The 26,752-nt window shown below is 54.0% G+C and overlaps 10 protein-coding genes across 10 annotated transcripts; 6 read left to right on the top strand and 4 right to left on the bottom strand.

Annotated features, from left to right (window-relative positions):
- Positions 1-89: 89 nt before the first annotated feature.
- On the top strand, positions 90-707 carry SNOG_03554 (hypothetical protein; the record flags this gene model as incomplete). Its single annotated transcript, XM_001794060.1, has 4 exons — positions 90-162; positions 307-379; positions 454-549; positions 578-707. 4 exons carry the CDS (start codon positions 90-92, stop codon positions 705-707), a joined length of 372 nt encoding a protein of 123 aa, XP_001794112.1.
- Positions 708-940: 233 nt separating this feature from the next.
- SNOG_03553 (hypothetical protein) lies at positions 941-4,660 on the bottom strand (the record flags this gene model as incomplete). The annotated part of the gene is given in 3 exon segments (XM_001794059.1): positions 941-3,309; positions 3,329-4,487; positions 4,538-4,660. The coding sequence occupies 3 exon segments, from the start codon at positions 4,658-4,660 to the stop codon at positions 941-943; spliced, it is 3,651 nt and encodes a 1,216-aa protein (XP_001794111.1).
- Positions 4,661-4,715: 55 nt separating this feature from the next.
- SNOG_03552 (hypothetical protein) lies at positions 4,716-7,673 on the top strand (the record flags this gene model as incomplete). The annotated part of the gene is made up of 5 exons (XM_001794058.1): positions 4,716-4,910; positions 5,049-5,300; positions 5,349-5,482; positions 5,532-7,449; positions 7,503-7,673. 5 exons carry the CDS (start codon positions 4,716-4,718, stop codon positions 7,584-7,586), a joined length of 2,583 nt encoding a protein of 860 aa, XP_001794110.1. The 3' UTR covers positions 7,587-7,673.
- A 121-nt stretch (positions 7,674-7,794) lies between these two features.
- On the bottom strand, positions 7,795-8,460 carry SNOG_03551 (hypothetical protein; the record flags this gene model as incomplete). The annotated part of the gene is made up of 3 exons (XM_001794057.1): positions 7,795-7,862; positions 7,912-8,282; positions 8,324-8,460. The coding sequence occupies 3 exons, from the start codon at positions 8,458-8,460 to the stop codon at positions 7,795-7,797; spliced, it is 576 nt and encodes a 191-aa protein (XP_001794109.1).
- Positions 8,461-9,223: 763 nt separating this feature from the next.
- On the bottom strand, positions 9,224-12,318 carry SNOG_03550 (hypothetical protein; the record flags this gene model as incomplete). The annotated part of the gene is made up of 3 exons (XM_001794056.1): positions 9,224-9,253; positions 9,370-11,644; positions 11,690-12,318. 3 exons carry the CDS (start codon positions 12,316-12,318, stop codon positions 9,224-9,226), a joined length of 2,934 nt encoding a protein of 977 aa, XP_001794108.1.
- Positions 12,319-13,253: 935 nt separating this feature from the next.
- On the top strand, positions 13,254-15,143 carry SNOG_03549 (hypothetical protein; the record flags this gene model as incomplete). Its single annotated transcript, XM_001794055.1, has 6 exons — positions 13,254-13,368; positions 13,423-13,656; positions 13,710-13,955; positions 14,011-14,160; positions 14,211-14,943; positions 15,002-15,143. The coding sequence occupies 6 exons, from the start codon at positions 13,254-13,256 to the stop codon at positions 15,141-15,143; spliced, it is 1,620 nt and encodes a 539-aa protein (XP_001794107.1).
- Positions 15,144-15,659: 516 nt separating this feature from the next.
- SNOG_03548 (hypothetical protein) lies at positions 15,660-16,338 on the top strand (the record flags this gene model as incomplete). The annotated part of the gene is made up of 3 exons (XM_001794054.1): positions 15,660-15,807; positions 15,865-15,941; positions 15,994-16,338. The coding sequence occupies 3 exons, from the start codon at positions 15,660-15,662 to the stop codon at positions 16,336-16,338; spliced, it is 570 nt and encodes a 189-aa protein (XP_001794106.1).
- Positions 16,339-17,069: 731 nt separating this feature from the next.
- Positions 17,070-17,913, top strand: SNOG_03547 (hypothetical protein; the record flags this gene model as incomplete). The annotated part of the gene is made up of 2 exons (XM_001794053.1): positions 17,070-17,522; positions 17,554-17,913. 2 exons carry the CDS (start codon positions 17,070-17,072, stop codon positions 17,911-17,913), a joined length of 813 nt encoding a protein of 270 aa, XP_001794105.1.
- Positions 17,914-20,499: 2,586 nt separating this feature from the next.
- On the top strand, positions 20,500-22,519 carry SNOG_03546 (hypothetical protein). Its single transcript, XM_001794052.1, is given in 5 exon segments — positions 20,500-20,803; positions 20,857-21,175; positions 21,192-21,285; positions 21,338-22,040; positions 22,097-22,519. The coding sequence occupies 5 exon segments, from the start codon at positions 20,534-20,536 to the stop codon at positions 22,349-22,351; spliced, it is 1,641 nt and encodes a 546-aa protein (XP_001794104.1). The 5' UTR covers positions 20,500-20,533; the 3' UTR covers positions 22,352-22,519.
- Positions 22,520-23,706: 1,187 nt separating this feature from the next.
- Positions 23,707-25,059, bottom strand: SNOG_03545 (hypothetical protein; the record flags this gene model as incomplete). The annotated part of the gene is made up of 1 exon (XM_001794051.1): positions 23,707-25,059. The coding sequence occupies one exon, from the start codon at positions 25,057-25,059 to the stop codon at positions 23,707-23,709; it is 1,353 nt and encodes a 450-aa protein (XP_001794103.1).
- Positions 25,060-26,752: the final 1,693 nt, after the last annotated feature.

Here is a 26,752-nt window from a genome sequence, read left to right as displayed (position 1 = left end):
CACCACGAAAGCACGACCACAGCTTACTCTCTTCCCACGGCCTCGTCACTGCGCTTCTTCCACGAAACACGCCAATTCCCGCGCCCACCATGGCCGCCGCGATCAAAGCCCTCAACGCGAAGATCCGCTCAAACAAGTACTCGGACTACTTCTGCTCGACTCGTACGTTTTTACCCGGGGATGTTTGTCAGCGTCGGATGGGGGAAGAGGAAGAGGAAGAGGCGGACACAATTGGATTGCGAAGGATTGGGACAAGAGAGAGAGAGAGAGATAGAGAGGAGATGTAGTCGCTGACTTGTGTAAAAGATTTCTGGGGCCCAGCTTCAAACTTCGGCATCCCCATCGCCGCTATCGCAGACATGTCTAAAGACCCGGAAATGTAACTTCTCCCACCCTTTCCCCGCCCCCCCCCCCCCCCCCTCTCTCTCCTTCCTCGTACTGACAAATTCGCAGTATCTCAGGCCGCATGACTGGCGCCCTGACGCTGTACTCCGGCACCTTCATGCGATACGCGCTCGCCGTCACACCCGCCAACTACCTGCTCTTCGGGTGCCATGCGATTAATTTCAGCTCGCAGCTGGTGCAAGGGTACAGGTATCTTGAACTACTGGAATTTCGGGGGCAAGGAGGCGGGGGAGAAGTTGAAGGAGGCTGGAGATAAGGTCAAGGGTGTGGCAGAGGAGGTTAAGGGTGCGGTATCGAAATAAAGACGGGGATGAGGGAGAAAGAGAGGGGGGGACAAGAAGAGTAGGATCCTACAGCGAGGATATGAGAGGTAGCTATGAGGGCCAATGTCTTGTGGAGACATGTCTTGGGATGAGAATGTATAAATGCTATGATACCACAAACATCCATCTTCCTCCACCTCACTTTCGTGTACACCCATCTTCCCCATAATAAAATATACCCAGCACAACCCCTTCCCCATCTTCTAACCGCCCTACATCAAACTACTCCTCCCCCCAATCTCACTCCCCCCCTGCCCACTCGGCAAATCCCCATCCCGCCCATCCACAAACTCGCGATAAATCCTCATCAACCGCACCCGCTCCTGCGCACTAATACTGCTGCGCGTCGTACCCAGCGAACTATCAATGTGCTTCCACTGGATCTGCGGGTCCTTGCGCTCGCCATCGTCGTCCTTGTCAACTTCGTCTTTGTCATTGTGGCTGGACGACGGGCGCTGCAGGGCCTTCTGCTTACGGCGGAGTGTTTGCAGAGCGGCGATTTTCTGCGCGATCATGGCGCGCTCGGTGAGTTGGGCGGAGGGGATGGGTGTGGCGGGGTCGAGGGATGAGGGATCGTCGCCGTAGCGGAAGTGCATGAATTCAGGGATGGTTTTGTCTTTATCTTTGGAGTCGGATTTCTTCGCGCTGGAATCGGCGGTCAGATCTGCGTCGCCCAGGACGTCGTGGATTGCTTCGAGTTGTGCGTTGTATACGACGGCTTGCAGGTCGGCGCCGGAGTAGCCTTCTGTGCGGCGGGCGATTTCGCGGAGGTTCGAGCCGGAGGTGTCGGACGTGAGGAGGGAGGGGGCGAGGTTGAGTTTGAGGGTGACGGCGCGCAGGATGTCGATGCGTTCTTCGAGGCCGGGCATGTCGCAGAGGAGACTCTTGTCTAGACGACCTGGGCGGAGCAAGGCAGGGTCGATGAGATCGGGTCGCGAGGTGGCGGCGAGGACGTAGACGCCGCTGAGTCCTTCTGCACCGTCCATTTGTGTCAAGAGCTGGTTGACCACACGATCTGTGACACCAGTACTATCGTGCCCTCGCTTTGGTGCAATCGAGTCGAACTCGTCGAAGAAAAGGACACATGGTCGAGCAGCTTCTGCGCGCTCGAAGAGGTCTCGGACACTCTTTTCTGAGGCACCGATGTACTTGTTGAGGATCTCGGGGCCTTTGACGGAAATGAAGTTGAGACCGCATTCGCCGGCAACAGCAGAGGCGAGGAGTGTCTTACCACAACCCGGGTACCCATATAGCAGGAGACCGGATCGAAGACGAAGTGGGCATTGAGCAAAGATGGGCGCGTATGTTGTGGGGTATTGCAACGTCTCTAAGAGGGTTTGACGGGTGGAGTGTAAACCGCCAATGGAGTCCCACTTTGTTGTTGAGGACTGCAATGTGACGTTCCGTAAGGACGCTGGTGTGAAGCCTTTCAGCGCCGAAGTGTAGTCGTCGCGAGTGAGTGATACTGTGTTTGAAGAGGATGTGATTGAGCGAATGAGTGCTTCGTTGCGAGCCCGAGATGTCAGGAGGACAAGATCGCCTGGCATGTAGCCGTCTGTCTGTCCAGCAAGGTCCAAGAAATCAATTGTGGACTCTACGACGAAACCAAATCCTTCTGGCTCGTCTTCTTGTATGCTGCCATTATCTGGGATGCTGCGATGTGAAGTACTCGGTCGACTGTTTGTGGGCGAGGATGGAAATGCGTGTCCGTTCGGTTCTTCGGGTAGTGCTGATTGAGGTTTGGCGTCCTTGTGTGCCAGCATTTCAAGTACTTTTCGTCGTCCATCCTTGTTAGGCGCCTTTAAGCTTACAATCTCTCGCACGATGTGGCCACCGACAATCACGTTGTTAAGTGATTCTTTGCCTTGTGCCGTTGCCAACAGTACTACACCCGAGTCTATCGAGCAGTATTGTCGGACAATAGAGATAAGGCATTCGCTGACATGACGACTTCGTCCATTCTCATTACCAACTTGCAGCTCAGTCTCAACAGGACACAGCTTGTCCAAGTCGTCCAGAACTACAACAGCATTACCGCCCGATCGGGCTCCCCAGGATGCGGACGCGAACAAGCGGTTTAGTGTCTCCTTGATCGTTGCTACTCTTGTCTCGTCGGTGACAAGCTTGCTGCATGGGAAATATATGACGTTGAAGAGGTACTCGGTCCGCAGTTGGTGGGCAAGGAGCTGCGCGCATTGCGACTTGCCTGCGCCGAGACCACCGGTCAGAAGGACAGAAGAGTTGTGTGTGAGGTGCGATCGGAGCTGCTGGATGAGAGGGTCGATACCAACAAGATTCGGTGAGATGGCCTGTAAAGGTTCACCTTGCTTCCAACCCCTAGCCCACGTAGAGGGAGTCGGTATCTCTTGAGCGAGCTCGATGGGTGGTTTCCTTTCTGGGAACAATACCCACGATGCGCCGACTGCCGACTGTGGAGGATCGAACCGTACAAGGCCTCCTTGCCATCCTAATTCAGAATCTTCGACGGGCGGAAGAACCATGCCATCTGTGACTGGTCCATCGAGAAGGCCATTCTTCTTGCCGTATGTGACTTTAATCTTTTGAATAGCGTCCTCCTGCTCTTGCTTGGATTCATCCACCAAATCTCAACGAAGCATTGCCTTGCGACGCATTGGTAGAAAAGGGAACAATCTTGATTGTCTTCACGACCGGCTCCCTTGACTCTTTCGACCCTGTTGGCTTGATGGCTGATGGCTTTGCGGTCTGGGCTGGCGCACCCTCAATTCGGACAAGTCCACCTACAAAGCCCTCGAAGCCCAACACTTGGCAAAGGTCTGTTGAGAGGGCGACATGGCGGCTGTCGGGTGCGTCTTCCCAATTTGCGATGCGCGCGATTACTCGACCGGCCGGCTTTTCTTGCTCTTGTTCTTGTGACATATCCACCGGCTCTTGGAGTCCTGCAGGCTTGATGACGGCTACCGATACCCATGTCACTCCACGGAGCGCTTTGGTGAGCAGGACGTCCTTGTCTACCCAGACCTTGAGGCCTTGGGCATCCGCATCTTCCTCCTCATCGAACCACTCTTGAGCAACACTGCGGTCCACGCCTCGCAGGAAGACGGCACCCTTGCTAGCATTGTCGTCGCGGCCGCTACGTCGTCTGACTGTACTAGCGACACTCTTTCCGCTCTTTCTCGAAGCAGCTCCCACGCTTCTACTTTCTCTAGTCGAACTGCGCTCCTTCTGACGTGTCTTGGGTGCAACAATGACCTCAGCATCCGGAGATATCTTCACAAAGGGCGATGTCGTTGGCGGTGCGGGTGCGATGGATGTTACTGTGATGTTCGCGGTGGTGGTAGGGGAGAGGTGGAGTGTCAACGGATGTGGTGCCTGAGCTTGAGGGTTGGGAAGCGCGCGTATCTGGGACAAGAAGTTCAATTCTAGAAACTGTGCATGCAGCTCTATCATCTCCCAGTCCACCGGGGTCAGAGGCTCGATGTTGATGGTATGCGCCTGTGGAGGGTCGAGGTGCAGCAAGATGCCCACCTTCTGACCTTCAGTGAGCCCAATGAGGCGCGCAAAAGTAGCATCAACCTCTACAGCGGGAATATCCTGCTGGTTCGTAGCTACGTTGCCTCTCAGCCCACCCGGACCGACTACAGACGCAAGTCTACGCTGGCTCTGCATGCCTGTCCATCCCACGAACACTGACTTGGACGGGGAGGCGTTTCTGGATTCCGAGGCGCCAGGTGGGGGAGGCTGGCGATAGGAGAGCTCGACGACGACATTCTGGGCGACCTGTCGATGGCGTTAGCATCTCATCACATTGCTTCATCAAAAACACCTACAGCATTGGCATTCACGAGCACCGACACGAGCGTGGAGGGAAGATTGACAAGACAATTCTTGAGTGTCTGCTTCAATGCGACCTCGGCCTGGACAAGATTGCCCGCAGGCTTCTTCGGCGGCATGGCGATGTGAGAGGAGTGAATTGAAGGTCACAATCACGGCATACTTTTGGTCGAGATGCTGAAGCTCCCCTACGCAGCCGAGGTCGTCGGCGCCCGTCGCATTGAAGGCGGTGGCAGAACAGCCGTCGCCGGCAGCCAATCGTCAATTGGCAGGGAAACGCGCTCGACGCGCTGCAACGCGAACCAGCCAGCCCCATCTCAAATTCGCTACCGCAACCCCCCTCCCCGCTGCATCACCACCAGGCGATCTCTACGTATACGAATCGCCTTCTAGAAATTGCATAGCGAGCGACAATGGCGCTCCTTACCACGACGGCACCCGTCAACTACGAGGAGCAGGAGGGTGTGTATACAGCGTCGCATGCACATGCCAGGGCCCAGCTAACAGCGCACAGCTGCCTTCGTCGACTTCCTCAAGAATTTCAAGTCCTCGTCCACCGAAGCCGCCGATCAATTACAGGGGCTCAATCTTAACGGCAATGGCGCCGACGAAGAGTACGACATGATGGACGACGAAGACGATCCTGCGCCAAACAGGGCGCGCAACGGCCAGTCGAAAACAAAGTACATGAACCAGTTACAGGAAGTGTCAAACCGCGAGCGCGACGAGATTGTCATAGACCTGAACGACGTGGAAGCCGTGAGTAGGAGCTGCGCATACTGAGTGGGAGGGGCTGATGGGAAGCAGTACGAGAGGACTGCCTCAGACGGCGAGCACAACTACAAGCTGATTGAATCGATCGAGCGCAACGCCCACCACTACCTCGAAGTCTTCTCCCGAGCAGTCGACAAGTGCTTACCGCCACCAACCAAGGAGCTGAAGTACGCCAGCCGGCCTGAATGATGCCACCACCGTGCTAACCTGCAATAGCTTCAAAGACGATGTCCTGGATGTCATCATGACCCAGCGTTCCAAGCGCAATGAGAGGATGCAGGAGCTCCAGGGTGTTGACGACACCGCAGATGCTGCCCCAGAATCGCTCTTCCCCGCGGCACTGACACGACGATACACGCTCAACTTCAAGCCCAGAATACCGTCTGGCGCTAGCAGCCAAGCAGCCATGAAGGCGCTTGCCGTTCGGAATGTGCGAGGAGAGCATCTCGGCCACCTAATCACAGTCCGCGGTATCGCAACGCGGGTGTCAGACGTCAAGCCTGCTGTACAGGTCAATGCCTACTCCTGCGACCGCTGCGGAAGCGAAGTCTTCCAGCCCGTGACAACGAAAGCATTTACACCACTTCAGGAGTGCCCATCAGAAGAATGCAAGAACAACAAGACCAAGGGTCAGATGTTCTTATCCACCCGTGCATCCAAGTTCCTTCCTTTCCAGGAGGTCAAGATTCAAGAGATGGCTGATCAGGTACCCGTTGGACACATTCCTAGACAGCTTACCATCCATTGCCACGGTGCACTTGTACGCCAGATCAACCCCGGAGATGTCGTAGATGTGGCGGGTATCTTCCTCCCAACCCCATACACTGGCTTCAAGGCCATCCGTGCCGGTCTACTCACAGATACCTACCTCGAGGCGCAACATGTCATGCAACACAAGAAGGCATATGATGATATCGTCCTCGCTCAACCAACCCTGAAGAGGATGAACGAGCTCGAAAGGACTGGCCAACTGTATGAATACTTGTCGCGATCCATCGCGCCCGAGATCTTCGGTCACGTTGATGTAAAGAAGGCGTTGCTTCTCCAGCTTATTGGTGGCGTCACAAAAGAAGTCAAGGACGGTATGCGTATCCGTGGTGACATCAATGTATGCTTGATGGGAGACCCTGGTGTGGCCAAATCCCAATTGCTCAAGTACATCACCAAGGTTGCTCCTCGTGGTGTCTATACCACCGGTCGTGGTAGCAGTGGTGTCGGTCTCACCGCGGCTGTGATGCGCGATCCCGTCACAGATGAGATGGTCCTCGAAGGCGGCGCTCTCGTCCTGGCCGACAATGGTATGTGCTGTATTGATGAGTTCGACAAGATGGACGACAGCGACCGAACCGCCATCCACGAAGTCATGGAGCAGCAGACTATCTCGATCAGCAAAGCCGGTATCACTACCACTCTCAACGCCCGCACATCGATCCTTGCCGCTGCCAATCCGTTGTATGGTCGCTACAACCCCCGCATCTCCCCCGTGGAGAATATCAACCTTCCTGCTGCGCTCTTGTCGCGTTTCGACGTACTTTTCCTTATTCTTGATACCCCTGCGCGAGACTCTGACGAAGAATTGGCACGCCACGTTACGCACGTCCATATGCACAACAAGCATCCTGAAGTCCAGGGAGGCATCGTGTTCAGTCCCGCTGAAGTTCGACAATGGGTTGCTCGTGCGCGATCATACCGACCAAATGTTCCGAAGGAAGTGTCTGACTACATGGTGGGCGCATACGTACGCATGCGCCAACAGCAGAAGCGCGATGAGGGTTCCAAGAAGGCCTTCACCCACACATCACCTCGTACCCTGCTCGGTGTCCTTCGTCTGGCGCAAGCTCTGGCTCGTCTACGATTCGCAGACGAGGTCATTTCAGAAGACGTTGACGAGGCTCTACGCCTCACGGAAGTAAGCAAAGCCAGTCTGTACGCCGACGACAACCGCCGGGATGATTACACGCCCAGTAGTAAGATTTATCACCTCATCAAGTCGATGGAGGCTAGCGGAGCTGCTGCTGTCGGCGACGGCACGCGTGGCGAGATGGATCTCCGAAGGGTCAGGGAGCGAGTGTTGGCCAAGGGCTTCACTGCGGATCAGTTTGAGCAGGCCATTGATGAGTATGCCATGCTTGATGTAAGTTTTCATACAAGGATATTCCAGCAAACCACGATGCTAACTTTGACCAGGTCTGGCAAACGACAGGCGAGGGGTCACGACTGGTGTTCATCGAAGCGGGAGATGAGGATATGGATGCAGACAACGACTTTTAGGCTCTGCGACGAAGTAGTTACGGCGTTCTCGGCGCTTGGGGGTGTTGCAGCCTTGGATGAACTTTGTCAATGGGCGGCTTTACGACGCAAGATGATTAGCTATAGCATGAGCGATACACCAACACAGTTTGGATTCTGTTCCCTTTATCATGCCTGCATGTATGCCCCTAACAACCCTTTGATAGTCCGCATCCTCGTCCGCCACCACTCATCCACTCCCACTCCTCACTATATTCAGCGTCAGCGGACTAATTGTCTGCGTCGTATTACTAACTCCTGTCTATCGTCAGCACCACCTCCCCCACTCACAGTCATCAAAACTCACCATCATACAGCGCAAGAGTATACGTGGTCCCCGTTCCCCTGACCCCCACAAACGTCCTACTCTTCAACGTACTTCCATCACTAACACTCAGGACATTGCTGTCCATGGTAAACGTCGCCCACTCCATCAACTGCCCGCCCGGGATATTGCCTGAATTAGGGTTCGTCACGTCAACCAAGTACAGCAACACGCCATCCGCGCCGCGCAGCGCGAGTTGGCGCGTGTCATCAGCGTTGTGAAACGCCCAAGTATTCGTCGCGTTGAATTTTTGCACGAAGAACTTGGTCGCTGCAGTCTGGGCTGTTGCGAGGCCGTAGCTGGTTGAGCCGGCGGGGAGAGTGACCCATTGGTTATTGAGGGCGGTGGTTGCTCTGTCGGGCCATGTCAGGATTGGGCTGAGATAAGGGGATACGGGGATTCGAACGATTTAGCTTGAAGCTGGTAGAATTGGGTGCCGGTTGCTGGCGGAGCTAGTATGCTCCAGGGCATGAGTGGCCATGCTGAGGCTACGCTGCACAGTGCAGCAACGATGGTGATCAGGGACTTCATGCTTGATTTCAATGTGTGTGGTACTGTTGAAACAGGCTGCGCGATGTTGGTGCGATGTTCTGTCTAGTGGAGGCTGCCCATTTATACACCTCGACGTCAAAGGCGAACTCATATGCCATTCAGCGTTGCATATACGTGAAGTATGCCAACTTTCGATTAATACCGCAGCTCTCATGTGCCGTCCTGGTACGTCTCCGGGCTGGAAAATCCGAGCGAGCGGGAATGCAATCAGCTCAACATGCAATAATCAACTGTAGTATCTGTATTGATGCAGGTCCTCGGGTACCGTCCGCCACTTCGGCAACTTCTTGGACGATCAATCTCCTATGGCACGCAGACGGCACATTCGGCATTTGCCTGTTCATCTCCATCCTCGACATTGTACACCATGGTAGTGATATCGACACGAGTGGATCCGCCTGCTTGGAAGCAGACTCCTCACGACGCGTGTCTACTCATCAAAGAATGCAATGCGTAGCTCTTTGGAAGTATTAAGGAACTGTGAACGAAAGTGTACATGCAGGCACCAGGGGTAACTCGCACTTTCAATCTGGCTGAATGCGCAGTAGGCCAATCACTCGTTACTCGCAGCTGACGGGACATGGGAAACATGCGTGAAGCCGAACAACGCAAAGACTCAATGTCTGTTAGCATTCTCTACTCCCAATTCGAAGTTTGGTCTAACGCTTCAGCGCCGAACTGCACTCTCTACTTCGTCTGCAACAACACTTCAAAATCAAACGGCCCTGTCAACAACGCATACTCATCCAGCGTCCTCGGTCCACAACTCCCACTGCCCAAACCATGATGTTCCGCATCCAATCTTAGCAATACCTCCTCCCTCTTCTTGCGCCTCAACTCATGCGGATGTCCCGCTTCAGCAACATCCCGCATCCTATAATGGCTCACCTGGAAATCAAACAACTTCCTCTCCTCACCCTTGACAAACTGCGCAAGCAGCAATGCGTCCTTGCCGTTGGATACGGAGACCCAGCGCGTGTCTGTGCGGTTGGCGCTTTCCTGCGGGACTTCGTAGTCGACCCAGAGCTCGTCAATGGTTTGGGCGGTGTACTTGCCCACGGGCTGGGAGAACTTGGAGTCACGATAGGATTCGCCGGGGCCGCGGCCGAACCAGTCGACGCGTTGGAATTGCTGGGGGAGCGACATGACGAGGCCGATGCGCGGGAGTGTGCGGGGCAGGTTCGCGCCTCGGGGTGTGCCATTGACGGCGATGGAAACGCTGCCGTTCGAGCGGAATGTGTATGTCAGAATGGTGTCGATAGACCATGATAGTGTCGGTGGAGCGAGGCGCTGGTTCACGACGACCTTCAAGGTGTTGGCGTCTGGTTGCGACCACTCGACCTTGCGGGTCGATGGTTTGGCGAGATGGAGGCACTTCTCCTTCCATTCCCAGCCGTCTTGCGGGGCGTCGTTGTCGGTTTCTGCGCGGAAGATGTCGAATTCTGGCGCCTTGGTGATGAGCTCGGTGGAGGCTTGACGCCAGGACGTGAGGGTGCCGTGGAGAGTGTTGAATTTCCAGGTCGACTTTTGGCTTGTAATCTCCAACAAATTCCGGCTCGTAGCGACCTCAAGCTTTCCATCTGATTTTGCAGGAAGCTGTACGGGTGCGGTCGCAGTAATGGGGATCTGAGCCGTGCCAACTTCGAATCCCTTCTCCAGGTATGGGGTAGCCTCTTTCAGGCCGAACGTAATGCTGAGAAGCGCTTCTCCGACCAAGTCGGAGATCTGGGGAAGTTCAACTTCGAAAGTCTGTCCTGGTGCGATACCAGACGGGATATCAAGCACACCAGACTTACCCTCGCCACCAGCCTCAGACGCAACCGTGTACTGGCAGACCAGGTGATCCAGAGTGATGATGTCATATCTGTTGATAAACTTTGCCTTTGTCTTGCTAGATTCCAGAAGCTGCACGGGCTCAATAGCCTTCTTGTACTCCACCAATCCAGCATTGGGAGTGTGGTCTGAGTTGACAAGACCGTCCATAACGAAAGTGGAGTCATGAACCTCCTCGCCGAAGTCACCGCCATATGCCATAAATTCCTCGCCTGTCTGCTTATCCTTGGTTACAAGGCCGTGGTTCGCCCATTCCCAGGCGAAACCACCCTGTAGAGTAGGGTACTCGTAGAAAGCATCGACATACTCTTTGATGTTTCCTGGGCCGTTACCCATGGCGTGAACAAACTCGCAAAGCACGAGAGGCTTAGTCTTGGTCTTGTCTTTTCCAAACTCAATGATCTCATTGATTGGTGGATACATCCTGGAGTACATGTCCATGGTCTCGGCGTAGATGTCTGCTTCATAGTGTATGGGTCTGCTGTTGTCGTACGCTTTGATATGATCGTACATCGCCTTGAAGTTCCGTCCATAGAAGGCTTCATTACCCAAGCTCCACGATATAATGGAAGGATGGAGCTGATCACGCTTGACCAGATGCTCGGCGCGGTCTACATAAGCCTTGGTCCAGTCGGGGTTGTCGGTAGTCCACTCTGCCGCCTTTTCTCTTGTCAGGAGCTGGCGTTCGCGGAAGGGCAACTTTTGCTCAGCAGGCGTAAGCGCCAGATCAGCAATAGTCTCGAAGCCGTGACATTCCAAGTCCGCCTCGTCCATGACCCAGAAACCCATCTCGTCGGCCAGATCGTAGAGTCGAGGATCATTGAGCTGGTGAGATGTGCGGATAGCATTGATGTTGTGGCGCTTCATGGTCAGAAGGTCCTGCTTCAAGAACTCAAGTGGAACGGTCCGGCCATGCTTGGGGTGATGTTCGTGACGGTTGACGCCGCGGAAGACGATTCTCTTTCCGTTGACTTTGATCAGACCATCTTTCATCTCGACCTGGCGGAAGCCGATACGCTGAGTGACGAACTGCTCAGAGCCAAGTGATACAACAAGATGGTAGAGATTGGGTGATTCTGCAGTCCACTTCAAGGGGTTCTTGACTGGGATGCTAAAGTCGGTTGAACCGCCGTTGTTGACCTCTGCATCAGCAGTTGCAACAATCTTCTTTTGTGCATCTAGAACTTTGACGGTGACCTTGCCGGATCCGATGGCACTGACTTTAACCTTGAGATCAGCATCTGTGTAGGAGCTGTCGAGCAGTGTCTGGGCAAAGACATTGTCAATGCGGCTCTCCTTTGGGAAGCCAATCAAGAGCACGTCTCGGAAGCTGATCACATCAGTAATTGTTGAATGCCACAACATGCATACTCACATTCCGCTGAGCCACCATTGATCCTGGTCTTCAATGTATGTACCATCACACAGCTGGTAGACCCTTACAGCGAGTACGTTCTCACCATTGAGATCAACCAGACTAGTGATGTCGAATTCGTCTGGGTTCCTGGACCCCTGAGAGTAACCCACCTCTTTACCATTCACCCAGACATGGAACGCTGCGTCGACACCTTCGAATCGCAAGCGAATCTGGCCTGACTGCAACTCTTGTGGGATCTTGAACTTCTTCACGTATGAACCAGTCTCGTTCTCAGTGAATGAGACATTGGGCGGGTCCACTGGGATTTGGTACTGGACATTCGTATATTGGGGTCCTTTACCAAATCCTTGCAACTGCCACATGCCTGGTACGGCAATATCGCTCCATTTCGAAGTGTCAAAGGATGGCGCTTCAAAGCCTTCGGGAGCCTCAAAGGGCGAGTATGCATGCTCAAACTTCCATGTTCCGGACAGGTTATGAATCTTCGATTTGGTTACATCGTATGTCAAGGCATCCGCTTCCGATGTGTAGTTATGGAAGTATGCGCGGGGTGCTAAGGTATTCTCGTGGAGGATGTCGAGATTGTTCCAGTCTGGCTTTGCAGCGGGGTAGGTACCTGAAGCCATTTTGATGGTGTGTAGAGAGTGGTGGCATCGCGACGTTTGTTAGCCGTTGATAAAGTACCTACATCTCCACTTCGATACATTTGTGTTGCATGGCAATGCATGTGGTGGCATGACCCAAATGGGGAAGCCACCCGAATGTGCAGGCCAAGACAACGGCGTGATGCTCGATCACGTTGTCGGCTGGCAAAAACACGGGAATCCCGGAGTTTCTTGGGTGTTGCAGGCTCGCATCGGGCTAATTACGCCGCGATGTGGAGGGTCATCCGATCAGCGGTTCTACTACTGCAAGAGGTTTCGTTCTTACCTATATCGGTGAAGACCGGCAGAGACCGCACCCTAGAAGCACGTTTTGCTCCGGACTTCTCCAGGCTTTCATCTCCACACCCATGAACCAACAGGGAAGTACCTCCGTAGCCTACTCCAGACTTCACCACGACTCGGAGTAGGACCGAGCATCGTGCTATTCGATTCAGTTCTTCGCCGCGTGCTTGGAAAGGGTTTGCAGAAACTTGTGTGTTCTTGGACTTGCATCCGCTGCCGCGCTTATTCCAGAATTACATCCGCTCATTTCCCGTGCAAGGCGTTCCCAAGCTTTTATGTTGCCCCATAGACGTTCTTCTGACCCTCGACACGATGCGCTGGCTACCCTGCATCAAGCACACTCTGGGCGCTTGGCACGCGGGGTGGCTAGGCGAGGGTGTTCCTGAGGAAGCAGAAACGGGCAACTGGGCGGCAGCATCAGGTAATCTACCTCGGAGCGAGACCAGACCTGTCTACGGCCGTGTGTGTTGCGGAGAAGCCTGTAAAATGTCTGCTAGTATAAAGCGAATCCACTACCCCGGAAATCGTGGGATCGTCACTGACTACTTCGTTGACCCATTTCCTTGGGTCTGAATATTTCTTCATCTTTTCGTTACTTCGTCTGTTGAGACAGGATGGCAGAAAACAAGGAGAACATGGGTGCTGTTACGCATCAGGTCAGCAACCACGACGATGAGGTCCACAAGTCCGCACATGTCGTTGAGGCCAATGTTGCATCTGTCGCTCTTGGTGAGTTTTCTCGAGCATACTGCTGACCTGGAATGATATACTGATGCCGTTCAGCTGCTGCTCTTGAAGCACAGAAGCCCAGGCTGTTTTCGCGAAGCATGATTCAACTTTACGGGATCATGGGAATTGGTTATCTCGTCTCAACCCTGAACGGATTCGATTCCTCCCTCATGGGCGCCATCAACGCTATGAAGTCCTACCAGAACACATTTGGCCTGACTGGCGAAGGCTCGTCTGCCGGTATCATCTTCATCATTTACAATCTTGGTCAAATTGCTGCTTTCCCATGTAAGCTCCGTCACGTCTCCCACTATTTCGGTCTCATCTAACAATAATCTCAGTCTGTGGACTTCTCGCCGATGGTTACGGTCGTCGTATCTGTATTTTCGTTGGTTGTGCGCTGGTTCTTGTTGGAACCGCTATCCAAACATCGGCACATGGCATGGGTCAGTTCATCGGAGGCCGCTTCATCTTGGGTTTCGGTGCTTCGATCGCTTCTGCAGCAGGTCCAGCCTACACTGTTGAGCTTGCACATCCAGCATACCGTGGAACCATGGCCGGCATGTACAACAACTTCTGGTGGCTAGGTGAGAGATTCCAGTATCGGCATTCACCGACAATTTGGCTTACTTGTGTCGACAGGCAACATTCTTGCTGGCTGGACTACGTATGGCACCAACCTTCACATGTCCGAATCATCCTGGGCATGGCGCCTTCCCACTCTTGTTCAATGCATTCTTCCAGGCATTGTCATGGCATGCGTAATGTTCTTCCCAGAAACCCCTCGTTGGTGTAAGTAATAACTGATTGTCTTCATGTGAGATTTGTCTAAATCAACACAGTGCTTGCGCATGACCGTCGCGAAGAAGCCATTGCTATCATGGCCAAGTATCACGGCGAGGGAGATGCCAACTCGCCTCTTGTCCAGCTTCAATTGCAACAAATTACTGACGACTTTGCTCAATCACGCGACGAGAACCCATGGTGGGACTTCAGCGAGCTTGTCAACACCAGGGCTGCCAGATATCGATTGGCCATGGTCATCGCGATGGCGTTCTTCGGACAATGGAGTGGCAACAATGTGGTGTCTTACTTCATGCCAATCATGGTCAAACAAGCCGGTATTCTCGACCCGAATAAGCAGCTTCTCATCAACGCGATCAACCCCATCTTCTCCATGATTGCAGCCGTCTACGGAGCCACACTCCTCGACAAGCTTGGTCGTCGCAAGATGTTGATGGGAGGTCTCCTTGGAGGACTCATCGCCTACATCTTTCTCACCGCTTTCACTGCCACCGCAACGCCCTCGAACAACCTCTCGTACGGTGTTATCGTGTCGATCTACCTCTTCGGTATTTTCTTCGCCTGGGGCTGGACGCCACTACAGACGCTTTACTCGGTGGAGTGCTTGGAGAACCGCACACGTGCAAAGGGTTCTGGTCTGAACTTCCTCTTCCTGAACGTGGCCATGGTCGTCAATACCTACGGAATCTCTGTCGGTATGGAGGCAATTGGCTGGAAACTATACATTGTCTACATCGGTTGGATTTGCGTCGAGCTTGTCACCATCTACTTGTAAGTTGATCTGGATACGATGCCGGTGATTTGACCTTCTTACTAACTCGTATCACAGTTTCTTCGTCGAGACAGCTGGCAAGACTCTTGAGGACTTGAAGGAGATTTTCGAAGCCCCCAACCCACGCAAGGAATCGACTAAGCGCGCGAAGGTTCAGATGACCGAGAACGGTCAGGTGCTGAATGTAGATACTGCTTAAGCCACTTGCAAAATGTGTAGCGAGCGCACTACAATTTATAGTGCGACTACTACAAAATACGCTCAAGGCAAATGCTCCAGAAGACACAATGTCGTAATATACTCCTCTTTCACTCCACTTGACACCAACACTTGAACAGTGCCCAGTGCCCTTTCGTGCAATATGCCAACTACCGAATGTAGGTCGCATTCAATTCATTCTGTAGTGATTTGCTCTTGGCACAATTCGTCCAGAGATGCCGAAGATGATACACCCCTGCATTGTGGGGAGACCAGGGTGTCAAAGTGCTCTCTCTTTCAGCCTGCATCACCTTAATAGAAGCAATATCTAAGCGTCGTTGCGATTCTTGGCGTCACTACCTTTTAGAGCATACTCGCATGCTGAAAAAAGAATCGACCTCATGATCATGTGGGACCCAGGCCAGCACTCTGACAGATTCAACTGATCTTATACGTAGTTCGTGCTGCAACCTAACTTTTGTGAATAACATCTCTAAGCATATTCAAGTCCACAAACATGAAGTTCACCACCCTCATCTCCTCCATCCTCGCAACCCCTGCCCTCGCGCAAACACCTACTGGCTTCACACCCAGCACCAACATCACGCTCGACGTATACTATGGCACACAATACATCAGCCCTGGTCTCATCGTCAAGAAATCCCGTACATTCCCTCTCTCCCTCCTCACATACCAAACCTCAATCTAACACCCCGACCCAGTCACACAAAAAGCCCCAACAATCGGCCTGACAAACACCACCCGTGAACTGGAAAATACCTCCTCCGCCATGATCGGTGTGTCCCCTTACCCCCCCTTACCCCCCTTATATCACCTAACACATCCCCCAGACATCGACGGCTCCTCCAATTCGCGCCCGACAACTGTCCTGCACGCCACTACTCACCGACTTCTCGCCCACCACTAGCCTCCTAAACGGCACAACGGTGCTCAAAACCAGCGCCACAGGGCCATCGAGCTACTTCGGGCCCGCGCCGCCCGCGGGCACGCCGGCGACGCATCGCTATGTGCTTGTGCTGCACGAGCAGCCGGCGGGGTTTGCGGTGCCGGCGGCGCATAAGCAGGCGGTGTCGAGCCGGTTTGGGATCGATTGGGTGGCGTTTGGGAAGGATGCGGGGCTGAAGGGGCCAGTGGCGGGGAATTATCTGCAGGTTAGGAGTGGGGATAATTCTTAGAGGAAAGAGGGGGATGGTGGGATTGAAGCATTTGGGAGGATAGGTTGAGGAATTGTTGTTGTTGACACAAGTGCTTCACTGAATGCAGGATGCTTGAGCGTGTATCCACCAAGCTTGTGCAATTCAGCTGCAAGCTTTTGAGCCATGTACCCATCGTCGACTTACAAAGCATATCCTTCCAACAAGTTTCCCGATCTTGCATGTCTCAGACGTACGGCGAGCATTTTGAGTCTTGGGTGAGCTTGGTCTTCCTCCTGTCTCACATCCACGTGCAACAGTTCCACGCACCGACGGCTCACAGACACATGGCCGCCACGTGGGGCAGGGGGAAAATATTGATTTCGTGAAATATAGCCTTGTAGTCGCCGTGCTATACTTTCTTTGTGCTGACTTGACCAGGTGTGTACGCGTCCTCGCCCAGACACTGAGCACACACATGCATGCAGTCCGCGATAGAGAAGTACGGCTGAGGTTCCGATGTAATCTCTTGCTTGCCGCATGCATCAGTCTGAGAGCTTCGGGATGTAGTGGAGGCTGTGTGTGAGACCCAAAAGGTCAATTTGAAGATTCGATAATTGGGTATTATAATAAGCCGCTTCAGCGTCTGCATTCAATATCAGCATCATACAACTTCAATATACACACATATATCCATCTACCAAACTCAAATTCGTGTGCAACATGAAGCCCCGACCTGCTTGCAGTGGTGCCCTTGCCATCTCTACACCAGCATGGCGCGCTCCTCGCCCCGGCCACTCCTCGTCGCGCAGGGATTCCCACTTCCAGGCACGACATCAACATCATCGCTTCCGGACATCGCAGGGACACCTCCTGTTCCAGCACTATCATACTGGCTCCCAGAGACTCCTTCGCCCCTCTCGTCTACGGCTCCATCATCACCCGTCAACCAGTTTCTTCTGCCTCTGCCATCGGAGCCGCTGTTCAGCATCGCATCGCCGCTGCTCCCTGCATCGCCATTATCGATGTTTGATTACTCCATGTCGCCAGGTTTCACGGTGTCGCCGATGAGTTCAACATTTGGGATAGGCGCGATGTCGCCAGTGTCGCCAACGTTCTTGTTCAGTCGCACACCAACGCCCACCTACAGTGACATTCGCAAAGTTATCTTCACCTACGGCAAGAAGCTTTCTCTTGCCAATGTCTCCGTTGTCGCCGCGGTTCATGTATCCACGCACGCCACCTGCTCCGCGACAGATGGATGTCAAGACGCGACAAAAATCATCGATTCAGGAGGCAATCAGTACTAGCCCAGGGCGAAAGGAGTCGGTTCAGCATGCGCTGGAGGAATTGATGGATCGAAAGGCATCCATCGCCAGTGTGCTAAGCATGGGCCAGCAGCGTATGACGATGAAGATCAACTTTTATCAGTGGCTTGCTGTGAGAAGATGGGAGGGTATGGAGAAGGACGAGAAGAGTCGATGGGGAAGATGGAGGGCAAAGAAGGTGCAGGGTTTCTGGAAGAGGATGGTTGGACAAAAGAGAGAGCATGAGGAAAAGCAGACCCCGGAGCGCAGTCGCATCAAGGTGTTACGGGATGCGGAGGCATGTCTCTGACGAGCTTGACAGCAGACCGAGATCAGATGAACTGATTCGTGAGACGAACTCGTGTTGGTTACGCAGCGTTTGGAAAGACGATGGTTGTTTTCTTTGTACTCCTGGGCCCCGGCGTTTGTGTTAGATAGATCTCCTTTATTCTAGTACTTGTCGTACCGCATGTTTGTGTACATATTTTCGAGTCCTGTTACTTAGGGCAGGTGGAGTCAATTTGCGGTTGATCGAATCTCCCGACTCTGTCATGATATCTCATGCCAGTCTGACACCCTCTTTCGTGATTGCTGCTGCCTACGAGGCTGACAAGATGATGATATTGATATCCACGGCGAACTACTCACCCGGCCGGTGAGACTTGGTGAGGCACTCTGGAGTCGCACATAACTAGGGAGAGCGAAGCGGTGAAGTGTTGTTGTTAGTAGCACATGGCTGGTATGCAGCACGCTAGCGTAAGGAACGGTGTCGACACTAGTCCGTGCCGGGAGCGCGATCAAGCTCAGAGACGCCGTGCATCACCATGGCGCAAATCAGTAAGTGCGGCTCAACAAGCAAAAAATCGTCAGCGCGCGATAGGCGGAATCTTCGGAATATGCACGCAATGCACAGAAACGCGATGAAATGACAAGGAAATTGGAATAGATAACGAGAGCGCGCTTGAGAGGTGCGTCTAGATCCACAGATACGGTGCGCGTCTGAACGCAGGGCTGGCCCAGAATAAACATGGGCCTTTGCGGGTCCTCCGGCTGGGGGCATTGGCGACATCGCATGGCGATCAGACCAGCGACTGTGCCGGCGGTTATCAGTGGAGCAGCACTAAATAGGCAGAAGGTCCAGAGCAGCGACTCTCGACGACGAGCGCACACCAGGGACTGCAGATCATGATGTGGCGAGAGTTTGTTTGTTGGACTGGTCGCTGGGATGGGCGGATGCTCACGCGACAGCTCGATGACCGACCGGCGCGGGAACGCGAGGGGTGTATGGTGGTTGATATTCGATACGGAAGTCGTGGTTGGCATTGGTGTTGTGGCTAGCCGTGAGGGGGCTAGCACGCTTGGCGCGTAGGAAATGGGGTGCAGGCGATTGGCTCCGCATTCCGGACCTGTGGACGAAAGTGACATCTGCGTTGCTTCTTCGGCGCGACAGCGCTCAGTGAATGTCGCCTTCAACGTCAGCGGAGTGGATCTGAAGGGATGCATCAACAACGAGATGCGACGAGCGCGCAAAGTCCGCTCCTCGTTAATGTGGTTTCAACTTTGACGGGTTGCGGTCGTGTTGTACCCCACGCGCAGATAAGACCATGGAGAACGGCCGAGAAAAGAGGGTCCTACGGGGTCCTGATATTGGACACTTGGGAGAGGGCAACTGAAACGAACTCCGTAGTGGACATCAGGCTGAGAGGGGAGACGAAGGCCGCACATGTGACACGGCCATGCTGCGACGCGTGCGCCCAATACTCCTTCGGTCAACATAGTAGACTACTCGCGCCGCAATTGTCACCGCTTGGCCAACAATGCAGCAGCGTCAAGGGGTCGGCCGTTACCGCGACAGGCCGGATGCTGCGACGCTGTGAACAGCCACCTGCTTTCATCTATGACAAAGAAGATGCAGACAGGCGTTATTGTGTGAAGGAACCAGCAGAATGCACTAGGCCGGGCCAGGAAGGTGCGAACATAGCCGAATAATGGGGAAGGCGGACTAGGGCACACGTGAGGAGCTTCAGACTAAAGGCCAGCCATTCGCTCCCAGGGACTTGGCTCGCACTGGCCGTCGCTTTACTCGAGATTCGATGCAGAGTAGCGCCGGCGGCTCATCTTATCTGCAGGCGCAGTGCGCAATGTGCAGAGGCCCGGACAGGCAAGTGTCAAGGAAAGTTAAGAGAGGTCAAGAAATTGAAGGCGTTCGCGGCCCTGCAGGACTCAAGGCTCACCCGGCCCAACCAACACCAGAGGACGCGACCGAGTGCTGTATCAGCGTTCTAGAAAGCGTGCTAGAAGCCGGCGGACCACGCACTTGCTGGCTCGCTGGAATCGCAGGACAGGATCACTGGCTAACGGCACCATGGCGGCGTCGTTATCAGGCCCGTTTGGGCGTCATCTCCGATCCAGCACCCGGGTCTGACCAACGGGCCTTGCGTTGGTCGTCGCCAAGGGCTCTACGCCACCGGCGGGGAAGCTCTGATGGGGAGGTCCAAGGTATGCCGCGGCCGCCACCCTCGTAGCGCGTGCTCCAATACAACGCTTCTTTGACAATTCACTCGCGTGCTGTCGGTAGTGCTGACGCGCTGTCCAATCACCGCCCGCCCTGCCCTATCACTAGGCTATCAGTACAGGCGTCTGTTCATTCGGCCTCCCATCACGAAGGATGCCGGCCACCCCGCCAAGTCGTTTGTTGCAGACGCCCCGTGCGTCAGGAATCGTTGCGACATGCTACCTTGTCGGTCTTGCCGCGACACCAGCTCTACACGGTATCGCGGGATAAATTGCTTTGACCCCTCCGCGCTGATCCCAACCTCCATTAAAGCCCGCTGCTTCCCCCCAGGGTGCGAGCCGTTTCTTTTCGGTAGTCTGTTCACTCACTCTCTCTTTCAAGACCACAGCAGACAACGCCGTCCATCCCGCCCACCATGGACCACGAAAAGGCCGTCCCTCTCGATGAGAAGGCCGTCCACGCCCCAGCCATGTCGGTTGGTGAGCAGCCCGCCGAATGGCGCGAACAGGAGGACTTCATGACCCGCAACGGTCTGAACCTCAAGTCTTTCCAGCGCCGTCCCCAGAGCGGTCCCATGGTCGTGCTCGACAAGTCCATGAAGACACGTCACTTGCACATGATTGCCATTGGTGGCTCCATTGGTGCTGGTTTCTTCGTCGGTTCTGGAGGCGCCTTCAACAAGGGTGTAAGTTTGCTTCTCAGTTGCAATCTCACCAGTTCTGCGCTCACACTTTCTAGGGCCCCGCTTCTGTCCTCATTGATTTCTCGCTCATGGGAATCATGATCTTCAACGTCGTCTACGCTCTTGGTGAACTCGCTGTCATGTACCCGGTCTCTGGTGGTTTCTACACTTACTCTACTCGCTTCATCGATCCATCCTGGGGTTTCGCCATGGGCTGGAACTACGTCTTTCAATGGGCCATTGTCTTACCGCTTGAACTCAACGTCGCCGCCATCACAGTGCATTATTGGCCCGGCGCCCAAGGGACGAGCGTTGCCGTGTTCATGACCGTCTTCTGGGTTTTCATCATTGTCATCAACTTGTTCGGAACTCTGGGTTACGCCAGAGGAAGAATTCTGGTCATCGTGCCTCAAGCTTGCTGCTACCGTCATCTTCATGATCATCGCCCTCATCCTAGTCTGCGGTGGAGGCCCCAGCAACGGTTTGTACGATGAATACTGGGGTGCCCCGCACCTGGTACGACCCCGGTGCGTTCAGGAACGGTTTCAAGGGTTTCTGTACTGTCTTCGTCACCGCCGCTTTCTCCTTCTCTGGAACTGAGTTGGTCGGTCTGGCTGCTGCCGAGACTGCCAACCCCCTGAAGTCTCTCCCCGGTGCCATTCGTCAGGTCTTCTGGCGTGTTACCCTTTTCTACATCCTTGGTCTTACTTTCGTTGGTCTGCTCGTCAGGTCCGACGATGAGCGTCTGCTCGGAGCCACTGGAGGCGGTTCCAACACCTCGCCCTTCGTCATTGCCGCTAAGGATGCTGGCCTCATCGGTTTCGACAGCTTCATGAACGTGGTCATTCTCGTCTCCGTCGTCTCCATTGGTGTCTCCGGTATCTACGGTGGTTCGCGTACCCTCACTGCGCTCGCTGACCAGGGCTACGCGCCCAAGATCTTCACCTACATTGATCGATCCGGTCGTCCTCTCTGGTCTGTCATCTTCGTTCTCGCATGGGGTGCTCTCTGCTACATGAACTTGGCTGCTACCGGTGTCACCATCTTCAACTGGTTCGTCGCTCTATCGGGTCTTGCTGCTCTCTTCACTTGGGGCTCCATCTGCCTTGCCCATATCCGTTTCCGCAAGGCTTGGGCTTACCACGGCCACACCCTCGACGAGATCCCATTCAGGGCCGCCGGTGGTGTCTACGGATCTTGGGTTGGTCTTTTCATCATCATCATTGTCCTCATCGCTCAGGTAAGCTTGCCCTTGTGTGCCCAACCATTTGACACCTGATTCTAACATACCATTAGTTCTACACTGCCATCTCCCCCATTGGCACCAGGGTCGGTACCGCCTCTGACTTCTTCTCCGCCTACCTTGCCGTCTTCGTCGTCGCTGCCTTCTGGGTTGCTGGCTACTTCTGGAAGCGCGAGGGATGGCTCCGAACTGCCCAGATGGACGTCGACACTGGTCGCCGTGAGCTCGACTGGGACCTCATCAACAAGGAGCGCGAGGAGATCAAGTCCTGGCCCGCCTGGAAACGCACCCTGAACCGCATGTTCTAGATGTGCGCTACGACCTTTCTTGTTCGTTGTACATCTTGAGCTTGTGTTTCGTGCGACTGCAGCGTTGCGCTTCGAATATACCCGTCGTGCATGTCCAAAGATTTTGAATAGCTATATACATGGCTATAACTAGTTAATTATACCGTTCGCTTAAAAGTGTGTCCTCACATTCTGTCCATAAGAGTACAATGACCATATTGCTATTGACGCGTCTGGTGAGTGCCTGTGCACGTTCATAGCAACAGCCTCTAGTTTCAACAATGACTTGACTGGTATTTTCAACAAACGGCGTAATCACCTTTATAACATATTGTCCTAAGCCCACCCACTCACAATACCCAAATCTTACCCTACGTTGAAACCCCGCCCATCATCCCTCATCACCGACCCAAAAACACGGTCGCGTCTCGCCCCAGCCCTCTTACCCAAACCTGTACCTCCAGCTCTGCGCACACCCCAACCCTCCCTTGCACACCCCACCCCAACTCGTCGTCTTGCACATTCCAATCACACCTTTAGCCCCCGCAACCGTCAAAACAAGCTTCCTGCATCATCCGTTTGCGGCACGCCCGCCGCCGCCGCCGTTGACCTCAGATCTGAGGCCAAAAAACACACTGCAGGTGCCGAGCTGCGGAACCGCGCTGGACCCGAATACCGGGACGCTGGCGGGGAGAAAACAGGGCCGCATGAGGGCGATATGACGTGGTGAGGCTGGAGGGGTTGCGATGGATGTCTGGTGGGGTCTGCGTGTGTGAGGTGTGGGAGTGGGGAGTGTCACGTGATGTTTGTCTTTGGCGTGGCAGGTGGTGGGATGCGGGGTATTGTGGGTGAGTTGGGAGAGGAGATGTTGGTCTGGTGAGGTGTAGGAGAGGTTGTTGAGTGCGGGTTTTTTGGAGGAAGGATGCTCACTGCATACGGGCCGGCCGTGGAGTTTAGGGCAACTTGATCACATATCTCATGCCCTCCTGGCACTCGGTTCTGGAGCAGAGTTTTTTTTGGCGTCCTGGTCTTGGTTTCTGGGTACATAGCCATCATTAGGTACATTGTATTCACGTGTGAGTAGGTCAGAATTGAAGCACACTTGAGGAACGAACAATGATCATTGGAAGTGTACGTAAACGTCGATGCCATGTCATTCATGCACGCAAGTCCTCTTGCCACGCGACTATTAGATCCGAAATATTACGTTCCTGTACGCTCGAAGCCCCATGTATACGCTCACTACCTCGTCCCAATCACCAGCACGCACTCAAACTGCAACTGCACCTCTAACTGGTGACGTATTCAGCGAGTCAATCCTGCATGAAATTAGTCCTTCGTTCTCTCTCAAACACAAAGTTGGGACGTCGAGGGGCTCACAACCTTGCGCTTTCCTTGCCACCCTCAAACCCCGTCCACAGTCCTACTAGCTCTTCGAACCGTTGCTCCACTGCTCGGACGTCCGCGCCGAGATCATGCTGCCAGATCCATGCGAAGCGACTGTTCAGATTCTCCAAAGACTTGACGATATCGTCGCCAGCCACAGGGTCCCTGAGATTGTATATGTCGCCGCACTCTTCTGATGTGACGACTTGTTTTTGGGCGCGGGGCCGGCGGATCTCGTCGTAGGCTTGGAACGCTGCTTCCATGATCCGGGTTCGTAGAGGGGACGGTGTCGAAAGTATCGAGGAAGGAACGCTAGAATGCAGTTTGCCTAGGACACGAGAAAGGATGAGTGCGTCTTCGAGACACTGGCCGGCGCCTGCGCCTTGGTGCGGTCCGCCTGCGTGTGCCACGTCGCCGAGCATGCAGATGAGCGAGTTGTAGTATGTGGGTGTGACGGAGTGATGGAAGATACCCCAACGCACTGGCTTCGCCCAGTCCAGGAGCTTCATCAATCGCGGGTCGGTATTTGCGCTGGCGAAGTCGTTGAGCATTTCTTCTCGTGAGACTTGTTGGGTTGTGTCGGGGTGGGTCCACGGCAAAGTATCGCGCACGAATGCGACAACATTCAGCTGGTTGCCGTAGCTGATGGGATATGTGGATAGGTTGCAGTCTTTACTCATGTACATCTTCGCGTCTGTGGCGAGGTCTCCTAATATCTCCTTTGACTCGTCCATGGGTATTATCGCACGGTAGACGTACTTCCCTGTATATTGTGCTGGAACGCACTCCGGATACCGCTCCTGGAGTACGAGTCGTCGAGTGAATCCTTTGACACCGTCGCTGCCAATGACTGCCACATGGTGAGCGATCTCGCCGTCCTCGAAGACTATTCTTACGGCGTTGTTCTCCTGTGCCAGCGACTTCACCCTCTTGTTGAATCGTATGGCTTCTTTCTTGATGAAGCTCGTCATGATGTCCAGTAGATCCTTCCTGTGCGCACCGGTCCGCTCGAAATACTCAGCTCCCCATCCGCCTTGACCCCACCAGCTCTCACTCTCTCCAAGACCGACCTCCAACCGCATAGCCTCCATCATCAGGTGCCTCTTTTCTGGGCTCAGATTTCCAGTCGCTATCTTCATGTACATTTCGCGAAAGCGGCTATCGATCATGTCCATGGCACTGAGAGCATTAGGTCCTAGGCCCACACCAGCACCGACAGCTGAGAAACCGGGTGCCGCCTCGTACAGCGTGTAAGGAACATTCAGGTGGTTGAGACCAATTGCAAGGGCCAGACCGCCGATACCCGCACCGACAATGGCAATGTTGAAATCTGACGCGGCCATCTGTCCCAACTCTTTCAGGGAAGTAGTGTATTTTGAAGGTGAGTATCAAAGTTGCGAATGGAAGGCGTCAAAGTTTGGTACGCAATCGTCAGTACATCTACATGCGGTTCTGACGCAGCGGTGAAGTATGCAGCGGGCAGCCAAGAAGTACCCTAGGTACAAGTTGTTTTCATTGCCTGCCGTGTCTGAAATGATCAACCCTTCGTAGCGTCTTTCACACTCCGCCTTGCAGCAGGGTAGTGAAGTCGGCAGTACAGCATGCGCTTGCGCTTCGATGCCGCAAGGGGGTTAAGTGTGGGTAAGTCAGGATATGCATCGCTCTACCACAAACTGTTCAGAAGGTAATTTTGGGTCTACCACGTGTACCCGGGGCGCCGGTAGTACGCTGCAATGGCGGATGTATGTTGAGCGTGAGGGAGCTCGTAGCGGCTTTTGTGGAGGTGCTCCTGAGCGATACATCCTATCAGAAGCCGAGCTTGTACGGCGGAAGAATGCATCCGCCAAAATACGTTGTAGTGTAGCTTCGCTTGCAAGTAGGTGTATGCATGATGCCGACGTGCACTGCTTACACCGTGCAGGTGAAATTCCGCTCTGGAAAGACGCAACCGACATGCTAAGGCTAGTATGTACGTCGTCGTTTGGAGAAGCGGAGGGTGAATAGAAGGAACGCTGCGCTGGCGAATGGGAGGCAGAGGAGCTGCGGTACGCACGGCATCTTCGGGATTCTTGGCTTTGTTTCTATCGCCGACATGTGCATCTGTTGCCGACAGATATCATGATGCGGCTTGAGAAAAGGAACATGGAGCCAAGGATGGGTCGGCCGGTGGGTCGGCCGATGATGTCGCGAGCTTGAGGAACGACGTTGATGCAAAACCTTATTTCAACCGGAGGCAAAGCGCGATATTCTGATTGCTCAAGCCTACTTGCCCGACATTGGCCGGACCAGCAACATAGCAGTGACTTCGGCGTCTTAGTCAGATGCAAATAATCAGAATGTCTTGGAGATACCCGTGACGCTGGCATTTTAGATTGGGCGTGGACGGCATCTGCTCCAAAATACGATGCATTTCCTGTACAGCCCTATCCTCCGCAGCTTCCCTGTCCCTGACTACGGCATTGTGCATGTCGTCTTCTACCAGGCCTTGAGAAAATTGCTCGACAAGTACCGAATATGGGTTGGTTGATGCAAGCAGCGTCGGTCGTATCTCGCTGCTCTCTACTGCCGCAGTTGAGACTGCCAAGGTCCATTGGGCTTCAAGATGTCACAAAACGTTCGCTTGAGGTGAGTATGCAGACAGCCGACACTGAATGGCCTCACCGTCGGCATCACTGAGCGGTTATTGACCGACAGTCGTGTACCTCCCCACATTCGTAATGTGACCATGGCCGCGTAAACGTTTTCAAGTCATCTGCCAGCACATAGGTGGGAAAAACGACGATCAATTCGTCTGTGATGACTGCGGAGACAAGCAGTTCTACTCTTGCGAAGCACAATAAGGTCCGAATAGGTTATCGGATACCATGGGATCCTATCTCAGGGCTGGGAAACAATGGACAAATTTGGATTGCTTTAAACACGGGGATGGATCACCACTGCCACGGCCTTCGTGTTCCAGCATTGAACCTATGCCGTAGGCATGTGGTGACACTACGTCAGTTGATACATGCCGGGATGAGGTGGGGGAATGGTGAA

Source organism: Parastagonospora nodorum (genome assembly GCF_000146915.1).
Source record: "Parastagonospora nodorum SN15 chromosome Unknown scaffold_5, whole genome shotgun sequence".
NCBI lineage: Eukaryota > Fungi > Ascomycota > Dothideomycetes > Pleosporales > Phaeosphaeriaceae > Parastagonospora > Parastagonospora nodorum.
Note: the sequence above shows the minus strand (reverse complement) of the source record. Positions and strands in the feature narration are given on the sequence as shown.